Below are 11624 nucleotides of genomic sequence, written 5' to 3'. Positions count from 1 at the left end.
GTATCCTACATCCCAGGCCAGCACCCTAACTTCTAGGAGAGACATGTGTATGCACGCTCTTTCTCTCAGGCGTGTTGACACTTTTTCCCAAATCGAAAATGGACATTTCAGCAGCATTCTGTTTTCACAAAAATGCTTAAAAGGTTTTGTTCAAATGAATTTCTGGATTCACTCCTGTGATTTTGATACTTTCCGGATGGTCCCATGCTTCACTCCCCCAGAGATCAGTGAAGAAGGGAGCGAAACAATAAAAATTGCCATAAGATGAGACAAAAGAAAAAATGGTTCTCCAGCATGTCCTCAGGGAGGAGCACTATAGAGGGTCAGCAGAGGCAGGGACTAGTAAAAGGCACAGATTATGCTGAAATACAGAAAGCTCTTCCAAGATGTCACATGCACAAACAAAGGTGCTATTGCTGTCACTCATGGTTTGCAAAAAGCTTTGAATTTTTGGAGACTGGTTTTGTTTTTACCACTGACCAAAAGCATTTCACAAAACACTGAAAGGCTGTGTGTCCAAATTTATATGATGATAGAAAAGATGGGATGGTAATTGGGTACAAGACTGAAAATTGAGGATGTTCTTGCACTTCTGTTTATAAACAGCAGGAGAATGTCCACTTTACAGCAGCTTTTGTTTCACTAACACTGGTTTCACCCTTTTTTCATTTGTGGACCCCTAAAAAAATTTCAAATGGAGGTGTGGACCCATTTGGAAATATTAGACATAGTCTGTGGACCCCCAGAGGTCTGCGGACCACAGGTTGAAAACCACTGGACTAACAGTTCTTTAAAAAATGCTTTCAATGAGTCATTTATACATACTGATAGGTACACAAATCATTTAAAAAAGGGTGTATTTGAAAGCCAACGTGCCTCATCATGGCATAATATAGTTTTTTTGACAAATGACATGGCATCACGTTGCCTTTTTGGTGCATCAAAATTTAAAGTAATCCAAGCCATTATTTGTTCAGATCATGGGATTGTGCATGCTCCCTAATTTCAGTTCTTTCCAAGCTGTTTAACTTATCTCCATTCAAAATGTTAAACCTTTAAGCATTTCACAATGAATCCATCAGTAGTATCTTTTTGTAGATTAATTTAAACACTCAATCTTCATCAGCTGCGAAAAGTTATGTTTGGACAACATTTGATTAAAAAACAGAAGAGGGATTTTGGGTTTTGTTTTTTTTTTAAATCCATTGTATTTTCACAAGGCTTTGGAGGAAATTAACATTGACAAATGTACCTCAGAAAAAAATTTGGATCACAAAGATTATGTAACTCACTCTTTCCTTTAATCTTCTTATTACCTTTTTTTTTTTTCTTACCTGAATTTCTCCTTTAGGGAAGCCCCTGGATACTATGTGTTAATCAATATCTGCTACTCGTGGGAATTTGTGGGAACAATGCTTTATTCCTCAATAGGGTTGCCAGGTGTCTGTGTTTTCAACCAGAATTCCCGGTTGAAAAGGGACCCTGGGCGCTCTGGTCGGCAGTGCAGGAGGGGGCCAGGGCTAAGGCAGGCTCTCTGCCTGCCCTAGTTTCATGCGGCTCCCAGAAGCGGCCGCCAGATCCCTGCAATGCAGCCCTTAGATGCATGGGTGGCCAGGGAGGCTCCGCACACTGCCTCCGCCCCTAGTGCCGGTTCCGCAGCTCCCATTGGCCTGGAACCGTGACTTACTGGTAAGCGTTGCTGGGACCCCGCAACCCAATCCCTTCCCCCAGCCAGAGTCCCCTCCAAACTCCCTCCCAGAGCCTGCACCCCCACCAACACCCAGCCTTAAGCCCCCTCCTCCCACCCCAAATCTCTCATCCCCAGCTCACACCCCAAGCCAGAGCCCTCTCTCCCTGCACCCCAACACCCTGCCTCAGCCCAGAGCCCCCTTCTGCACCCCAAAGCCCATACTTCCTGCTGCACCCCAACCCCTGCCCCAGCCTGGTGAAAGTGAGTGAGGGTGGGGCCTCGGAGAAGGGGCAGAACATGGGCAGACCTCGGATCATGGGCGGGGCCTTGGAGAAGGGGCAGGGCAGGGGATGGGGCAGGGGTGTTTGGTTTTGTGTGATTAGAAAGTTGGCAACCCTATTCCTCAACCCAGCTACTGTGCTTCAATACTGTTGTTTTAGTATTCACCTCTGTGCTTGGACTTGTGTCACATACTGTGCTTTCAAATAGCAACTTATACTTCTGTTTCTAAGTGCAGTCTAGTGTTTCTAGTTACATAAAATCACTTTTATTGAAGGAGGTTACTTGGTGGCAGTGATAAAATCTTAGATCTTTTCAAGGGAAGAAACTTCGAGAGGCAGATTCTCAATAGATATAAATTGATATATTCTGCATGGAAGTTAATGGAGCTATGTTTATTTACATCCACTCAGAATCTGTGTCTTAGCTTTTATGGCATGTCTAAATGTGGCGGTTCAATGACAAGACAGAACACAGCTTTTAGCAAGCAAGCAGGCTGGTCTGCTAACCGACTTCTGCCTGTCAGCTTTCCACCTTCCCCTTTATTCTCTCTCTCCCCCCGCGCATTACATTCTCCAACAGATAAAAGGAATACACTGGCTTTGTTTAACATTCTTATTTACCAATTTCTATCTACCGCATTCCTTGCTCTCGGGCCTTGAGCCCAGTCCTGAGAGGCTTCCCACGGTTCATATCATCTTGGCGAGATTCCAAGGTTGATGCCCTTGGATGGAGCAGTGTGTGCACTACTCCTACACAACACTCCGGGTGTGCCCTGAATGTTGCCAAGCGCATAAACCTTTATGAATCCTACATCCCCTCCTTTTTTGTTTATTTGTGCTTGGCCATCTCATGGTAGCCATCAATTTGCATTTGCAAGCCAACTAACTCCCGGACAGACAAGGTCATAACTCGTGGAGCCTGCCAGGGCGGGTCTCGACAAAGCCTTAACAAAAAGGAAATACATTGCACACAGCAACAGCAAAAAATAAGCTTAAGAAGGTAAAGTGTGATTGGCCAGGCCCCAATTAGCCATGCTAGAGTACTGGGAAGAGAGGTTCGAGTAAGCAGCGAGCATCATCTCATTCCCAGTTTCCTCAGGGTGATGACATACTGAAATAAGGCATGTACCTAACAATTCTTCAGCTGCTACAAAATCAAATAAACAAAAGTGGGTAACATTTGCTATTGAAGCCAGTCGTTCCCATAGGTTATATGTCATTCGGGCCCATAACGGAGAAGCGCTCCCGAGTCAACCCCTCCAGGAAATAGCAGGCACAAAAGGCATACAATCAGTACAGAATTAGCAGTAATTTGGGCGAGAATCGCCACAAACAAAGTCTCAGGAGTCTCTGGCTGTTGGTTTGCTGCCAGTCTTCATTGAGCCGCGGCGACCAATGCTTTTACTGCTCCGCATGTCACGGGCTGGCTTGGGATGCTACGTCTCCTCCGTCTCCGTCCCGCCATTGTCGACCTGGGAGGCACCGCATTCTCCTCCAAGGTCAGCTGAAACTCCGGTATGGGGTTCGACAGCCCCTGGTGCCATGCCATGCTGTTTCAGTGCCGGTCGCGCACACCGGGCTGGAACCCACAATGGTCCTGCAGGGAGAAACACAGCAGCATATCCCCGACCCCAAGTAATTAAAGGCACTGGGCCCAACCATTGCGGATCGGGCAGCTGATGGTAATAGACACTCGGTCTTTCCATTTGTGAAAATGCCGATCCACGGGGGTCTGCTGATCTGCGTTCAGCGTTAAATTATTTAAAGTGAACAAAAGGATATGCATTTGTTGCTGAATGTCTCCTAAGATTCGGAGACGCAGCTCCCCTTGTTTTAATTGTTTATCAAGCAAGATTTTTTAGCGTGCGATTTGCACGGTCAACAATGGCTTGGCCTGTGGAATTATAAGGGATCCCGTGTTCGAGACGGATGTCCCATTGGGCACAAAAGGTGAAAAGTGCTGTGGAGCAATAGGCTGGGGCATTATCCATTTTTATCCGGCTCGGGTGACCCATAACAGCAAAACAGGCTAGCAAATGGTGAATAACTTTGGGAGTGGCTTCCCCACGCTGTGGGGTCACCCAAAGGAATCCCGAATAGATATCAATGGAAACATGTAAAAACAAATAGGGGCGGAATTGTGGCACGTGAGTGACATCCATTTGCCACAGCTGATTCGCTGCGGTACCTCTGGGGTTAACGGCATAAGAAAAGGTAGGGGCAGCAGCGGCACAGTGGGGGCAGGAACAAACAATAGAACGTGCATGATCAGCAGGAATATGAAACTGTCGGGCCAAAACAGAGGCAGACTGATGAAAAAAGGAATGGCTTTCAATGGGGTCAGAAAAAAGGGAATTTACCTGACCACGTAACGCGCGATCGGCGCGCGCATTGCCTTCAATGAGTAGCCCAGGCAGAGGGGTATGACTGCAAATATGAGCAACAAAATAGGGGAAATTACGAGTGGTGATGAGATACTGTAAGGACAGAAACAGGCGAAGGAGGTCCGCATCGACCTGAGGGGTAATGAGGGCAAGGGGTAAATAATCAGTTACCTGATAAACATAATGCGTGTCCACGATCAAATTAAAGGGACAATCAGCAAAAAGTTGAAAGGCCAAAATAACAGCAGCTAGTTCCAAGGACTAATAAAGCTCTCCAAGCGCTGTGCATGCAAATATTGTACAAGTGAATGAAGCGCTTTCAGCTTTTCTAGAGGGAGGGACCACTGGTCAATCCATACGGGCTCTAAGGATTGCCATACCAATGGAAATGCGGATGGCAAGGTGGGTGAGGGAGGATTTTGGGCCATTATATATTAATATCGAGGGTGGTGTCCAGCTTTGTAAGTAAATCATGGCCCCAAATATTGAGGTGGACAGGGAGTACAAAAGGGCGGATTGTAGCAAGGGCACGGCCTCCTGGTTTAGAGACCGTGACCCAAGACAAACTTTGGCGCCCGGGTTTGCTACCCCCGATCCCCCACAACTCTTTAGAAGGAACTGTTGGCCAACCAACTGGCCACTCCGGATCACGAATCACCGTAACGTCAGCTCCAGTGTCCACCAACCCTGAAAAAGGAACATTATTTAAGAGAAGTGTTAACTGAGGTTTCGAGGGGCGGACCGACATTGTCAGAGCAACAAGTGGAGAGGACATGTTGTGAGATGGCAACTGAGCCAGCGTCGATCCAAAGCCGTTCCCGCCCCGGGCTCGATCCTCTGCGGCTGGCACCTGATAGGGGACTAAAATCAATTGTGCAATTGACCGTCCACGTGGGAGCGACTGAGGAAGATGGGTCCATACCTGAACCTTAATAACGCCGGTGTAATCAGCGTCAATGACTCCTGGGATGACAAAAAAACCCTGTTTCCCAGCGTGTGAGCGAGGGAGAACCAGACCCACAAATCCGGCAGGGAGAGGTCCCGACACCTGCGTAGGTATGGCGCAGACCTCCCCCAGCAACTGAAAATCAGCGTCCTCCTGCATAATCAAATCAAGCCCTGCACTTCCAGCAGTCGCCGCCCTCATGGAGTCTATGGATTGTAAGGCAGAGGAACAGTTGTCTGAGTGGGAAACACCCCCGTTTGGCCCTGGGTTCGGGGGAGACCCGTCGTGCGGTTTCCCGACCCGCTACGACACTGATTAGCCCAGTGATAGCCCTTCCGACACTTGGGGCACTTCTTTGAGGGGCGGGCGGGCGCCATCGATGAGCGGCACTCCCGCTGAAAGTGACCCTCCTTACCACAGCGGTAACAACGCTTCCCCTCCTTCTCGCTTTTCCGCAGGGCGGCGGCCAGAACTCCAGCTTTATGTGCTTGGCTTCCGATGTTTTGGCACGCCCGCAGGATGTCCAACAGCTCTAGAATTCCAGAGGCTTGTGCAGCCTGGAGAGCACGGCGGCAATCCTCGTTCGCATTTTCAACCGCCATTTTTAACAGGATCTCCTGAGCTGCCGCAGGGTTATCCACCTGTCGGAGGATAGCCTCCTGCAATCTGTTGGTAAAATCCATAAAGGACTCTGATGCACCCTGACGGATACTGGCAAAGCTTTTGGTAGGCCTGCCCAAATCCGGGACCTTCCGGAAAGCATGCTGGGTGCAGGTGGAAATAATGGGGAAGACGGCCTGAGGGAGTTGAGACTGCAGCTGAACGGTAGCAAACTGGCCCTCCCCTGCCAACTGCTCATAAATGATACCTTGCTCTCTATATACCTGGGCTTGGCGTTCCGCCGTCTGCCGATACTCACTAAGCCAAATAACATACTGACTGGGTGTCAGCATCATGTGCAACAGCGCCTTCCAATCTTCAGGGATCAGGGAGTACCCACTACCTAGCCCTTCAGTGAGACCACGCACATACGTGCTAGTCAGGCCGAACTCGCGAATCGCTTTCTTTACCTCTCTGATCACCGAGTAAGGCAAACTGACCCAGTTTGCAACCTGGTTGCCCTGGCCATCATCCTGCCAGGTCACCGGACAAACTGAGACCAGATCAGCCAGCTCCTCTGCTGTAATATCTGAGCGAGTCTTCGCTGCGTGAACCATTTGTTGCACCAGCGAAAGCCCCTGAGCAGACGCAGACGACCCCCCGGGGGGTCCCGGAGCATGGGGCCCCACGAGCGGAGGGCGATCACACACCGGCTCCGGTGGGGAAGGCCAGGGAGGCGGTGGTAATAGAGGGACTGGGGGTGAAGCAGGGGGAGGGATGGTTGCAGGAGCGGACGGGGGTGGCGGGATCGGCAGCCCCTCTGTTGGCGCGGGAGAGGGTCTTTCTGAGGTGACACACTGTGTCGCATTGTCAGGAGGGGGATGGCTGCAGGAGCGGACGGGCGTGGTGAGATCACCAGCCTCGCGAGGGAGGGCCTGTCCGAGGCGACACGCTGTATTGCGTCGCGGCAGAGGTGCCAGGCATGTAAAGCCTGCACGGGCGCCCGAGGCTCTTTGTGCAATGTCTGGCCCAACCGCTCCCAGTCCGCTAGCTTAAGGGTTCCGGCTTCAGGGTACCACGGGCATTGAGCACTCACCTCCTGTAGCAGGAGAGTGAGTTCTCGAGTGGGGCAGTCATGCTGAGCCTTACGCAGCAAATACTGTAGCTCATTGCGGTGTTGCACTTGCAAAGCAGAGAGGGAGCTTCCCATACTTACCACAATGAAAAATACTCACCGGGATCCGCGAGGCGGATGAGTGACGCGTCTGAAACCCTTGCCGGGCGAGGTGAGTGCTGAGGGCCCCACGTTTGGGCGCCAGTTGTGGCGGTTCAATGACAAGACAGAACACAGCTTTTAGCAAGCAAGCAGGCTGGTCTGCTAACCGACTTCTGCCTGTCAGCTTTCCACCTTCCCCTTTATTCTCTCTCTCCCCCCGCGCATTACATTCTCCAACAGATAAAAGGAATACACTGCCTTTGTTTAACATTCTTATTTACCAATTTCTATCTACCGCATTCCTTGCTCTCGGGCCTTGAGCCCAGTCCTGAGAGGCTTCCCACGGTTCATATCATCTTGGCGAGATTCCAAGGTTGATGCCCTTGGATGGAGCAGTGTGTGCACTACTCCTACACAACACTCCGGGTGTGCCCTGAATGTTGCCAAGCGCATAAACCTTTATGAATCCTACATCTAAACATTATTCTGTTCAAACTACTTATTTCATTAAATTGAATAAAAGAAGTCTGCTTGCAGAAGGAAGCTGTGTGGCTTCTGTGTTTCGAAAACAATATAATATTCAAAGTGAAGAAGGGAATTATAAAGGTTTAATTTAATCTAAACAGAAAACACAAATGCACAATATGACAATAATGGAGAAATCAAGCAAGATCTTAGTTCACTCAGTCAAAGTTTGCACCGAATTATCAAAGTGAAGCCTGTTTTTTCACCTTGGAGAATGAAATTCCTAAAACTATAGAAATGTGAATAAATTCAAATTCCTCATAAATGTGCATTGAAGATATTTTTCAGTTTGAAACAACTTGCCATTTAAAATAGATAGCAAGTGCTTATTTTAAAAAAATCTTGAAATTAAAATGACAGAAGCTATTGTCTGTTGTAGAGCTTGTTAGTAAGGAGGTATTTCTGTACTTGAAGGAATTAAAAACAGGGTCAGGCCCCCAGGTGGTGTAAATCAGCAGGGCTCCCATTGCATCAGTGGAACTATGCTGACTTACACCAGATAGGGATAGGTCACCAGATCATTACACTTCTCTATAACAGATAATTGAAGAAGAAATCATAAAACTATGAACTTCTAATGTCACTCTGTATGTATAGTTCTATGAGAAACAGCTTCTGAGATACACCTTTAAACAGTAATTTAATATTGCAGTATCTGTCTGCAGAAGAAAAAAGATCATTTCAAATGTTAGTATGTGGGTGCTGGCAAAATTATATAAGATATAAATCTTGAGTTTTGTATTCTATAAAATGATGAAGGGCCAGATTCTCAGTTGGTATAAATTAGCATTGCTGCAGTGACATCAATGGCGCTATGCTTGCTTACACCAACTGTTTTTAATTACTTCAAGTACTGGAATATCTCCTTACTAAGAGATCTGACTGAGGGACATATACTGAGCCCTTGTTACTGCCATAGAGATAAAGTTGTTGCAGGGGAAACAAATATATATATATTTTTAGGTCATCATGTCAACAAAATGTATATAGGTATACAACAGTGGGAAAAATATTACAAAATGCTACATGTACGTTAAGTAGCAGAAAAATATAATATACTATATTTGAGAAATAGTATAATATACTATATTTGAGAAATAATGTTTGCTTTGATGATTGACTATCATCATCCGTACACAAAAAGGTGTAGAGTTAAGTTCTTCTTTGAGTGATTGCTCATGTGTATTCCACAATAGGTGTCCATGCTCACCACATGCACCGGTGCCGGAAGTTTTTCCCCTAGCAGTACCCGTAGGGGGGAGCGCCCCCTGCGACCCCTGGAGTGGTGGCTGCCTGGCGCTGTATAAGGGGAGCTGCGTGCTCCCCCCACCCTTAGTTCCTTCTTGCCGCCAGTGAAGGTGCGTCGGAACTGCTCTGCTCCAGCTTTGCTCTAGCTCGTCCCCAGAACTGTTCATTCAGCATTAGTACCTGTAGTTAGTTAGCTGTTCAGTTAGTGAGCCCAGGCCGGGGCATTCCCTGCACCCCGGGGTTTAAGTCGTGCGGCTCTTGTAGGCCTTCTATGCCAAGAAGTGACCTGCATACAGACTGTTTGCGCTGCTTGGGAGAAACCCGTATCAGTGAAAGGTGCAAGATTTGCAAGTCGTTTAAGCCTTGGACCAAAAGAGAAAGGGACATTAGGCTCCAAGCCATCCTGATGGAGTCAGCGCTGACCCCGACCCCGGCATGCTGCTCCGAACTGGTACCCGGCACCGCGGTGTCAGTACGTGGCATACCTCCAGTGCCATCGACCAGTCGGCACCGCTCCCCATCCACGGGGCATGTCAAGAGGGCCAGGAAGACTCCCTCTTCGCAGCAGCACCAAGGGAAGTCTGGGATAGACTCATGTCGGGCAGTCTTCAATCCCCACCGGGCCCCAGGCCTCCGACTCATGTTGAGCGGAGTAGCCCAGCCCCTTTGGAACAGGTCTCTCTAGATGTCCAGATGCCATTCACGCCTGAAGCCCTCCAGACGGCTCAGGATGTTATGTCCATGCTGGTGCCCGGAGTGCTGCCGATGTCGGCCCTGTGCTCCAGAGGCAAGCCGCCACTGGGATCTCCACAGTCGCCTCCGGCCTGGTACCGGTCTTGGTCAAGGGAGTGTTCCCGATACCTATCATTGCCCAGCGATCGCTCAGGGCAGAGTCCAGGTGGATCACCCTCGATGCCGATCAGAATGTCTGGCTGGGTTCTGTCCGGCCAAGGAGCGAATATCGGCGGGACCACAGCAGGCGTCGCCATTGGTCCTCGTCTTGGAGAGGGTACCGCAGTCGACCACGGCACGGTCATCGATGCCATTCCCACTTGGACTCCTGCTCCAAGTCTCCGCCAAGACATCGCAGCCCCGGGCATCGATCACCGGCATTTCGTCATTGCGGGTCCTCCCGTCGAGGCCGTTCATGGAGCAGCTGTTACCGCTGGTACTAGTCCTCCCGGCACCGCTGCTCCTCCCGGTCCAGAGACAGCAGCAGATCTTACACCAGCCCAGTCTCCATTCGTAGCCGTCCTTTGATGGGCCAGGCCAGCCAACCCAAACAGCCGGCTCTGCCAGTGCCACAGCAGGTGCAGTGGCACCGAGTGTCGTGGCTGGCCTAATGGTACCAGTGGGCACTGTGGCCTCCGGCACAGCCCCGGATGGTAGCTCGCTCGGTGCCTGGAGCTTCAGAGGCACTGTCGGCTTCCCTCTTCAGACCCCCGAGAAAAGAGGCGGTGGGACGTGTGTGCTCAGTACTGTGCCCGGAGTCCGACCAGATGGTGGACCCTCCAGTGCCGGTCGACACCCAGAGCACCGCATCAGCCTCTTCGCCCTGCCCGAAAGAGGCGATTGTGGCCCCGCACCCCTCCGTCCTGCAGGAGGACTTCAGGGCCCACCAAGAATTCTTAAAGAGGGTGGCAGCAAGTCTCCACCTCCAGGCAGAGGAGATGGAGGATCCCTCCGACTCCCTGTTTAATGTGTAGTCCCCATTGGCACTGGGTAGGGTGGCCTTGCCTCTCCATGAAGAGGTGGCTAAGATTTCAAATGCCCTGTGGCAAACACCGGCCTCGTTGGCCCCCATCTCTAAAAAGGCGGAAAGCAAGTACTTTCTACTCGCTAAGAGGCATGAGTACTTGTATACCCACCCGGTGCCCAACTCCCTGGTGGTCGAGTCAGTCAACCACAGGGAATGGCAGGGTCAGCCAGTCCCGACCCCAAAGAACAAAGACTCTCGGAGACTGGATTCTTTTGGAAGGAAAGTTTATTCATCTTCAAGCTTCCAGTTATGAGTGGCAAACCATCAGGCTCTCCTGGGCTGGTACGAATTCAATCTATGGGGCTCCCTGCCCAAGTTTGAGGACTCCCTCCAGGAGTGTGATAGGAAGGAGTTCAAGGTGCAAGTGGAGGAGATGGGCATCATAGCTCCTGCTCTCTGGGCTGTCCAGCGAAGAGCAGTCTTCCATGCAGGATCTCCCATTTTGACAGGAAAGCTCTGTTTGTGGTGGAAACAGATACAAGGCTGCACGGCATGAAAGACTCCCGCGTGACCCTCCAGACTCTGGGCCTCTAAGTCCCGGCTCCGGCAAAACCTAAGTTCAAGACTCAGCAGACTCCTGTCCAGGCCACCCTCCCAAAGTACGAGGCCAACAATAAGAAGCAGTGGGACTATAAGAGACTACCTCAGAGGCAGTCTCGGCCTGCCCCCCAGCCTGGGTCCTCCAAGGGCAAGCAGGCGGGGGAAAGGCGTTTTTGACGGGACACTCGGGGGCACCCCACCAGTCCTCATCAGGGATCCATCCCCAATAAAGCTTCCCTTCTCCAACCGGTTGTGTGCTTTCCTCCCGGAATGGTCATGGCTAACCTCAGACCAATGGGTCCTCAACACTGTGGCGGAAAAAATGTCCTTGTGTTGTGTTTGGATCATAACCAGTTTGAGGCCTTTTATTTCAAGCAATGCGCATTGCAAGGAGAGACAGGCAGGGCTGCTCTGCCGAATACAGAAATACAGGAG

At 50.0% G+C, this 11624-nt stretch overlaps 1 protein-coding gene across 2 annotated transcripts; it reads right to left on the bottom strand.

Annotated features, from left to right (window-relative positions):
- Positions 1-2511: 2511 nt before the first annotated feature.
- On the bottom strand, positions 2512-7308 carry LOC141996845 (endogenous retrovirus group K member 5 Gag polyprotein-like). Of its 2 annotated transcripts, XM_074969148.1 has the most exons (4): positions 7137-7308; positions 5717-5967; positions 4332-4398; positions 2512-3568 (listed from the first exon to the last, which is right to left on the bottom strand). In XM_074969148.1, exons 2-4 carry the CDS (start codon positions 5901-5903, stop codon positions 3472-3474), a joined length of 351 nt encoding a protein of 116 aa, XP_074825249.1. In that variant the 5' UTR covers positions 5904-5967; positions 7137-7308; the 3' UTR covers positions 2512-3471. The 2 variants fall into 2 exon arrangements, 1 of the variants encoding a protein (XP_074825249.1); XR_012641626.1 differs by lacking the exon at positions 4332-4398.
- Between the last annotated feature and the right edge of the window lie 4316 nt (positions 7309-11624).

Source organism: Natator depressus, chromosome 12 (assembly GCF_965152275.1).
Source record: "Natator depressus isolate rNatDep1 chromosome 12, rNatDep2.hap1, whole genome shotgun sequence".
Taxonomy (NCBI): Eukaryota; Metazoa; Chordata; order Testudines; family Cheloniidae; genus Natator; species Natator depressus.
This window is presented reverse-complemented; position numbering and strand designations above follow the sequence as displayed.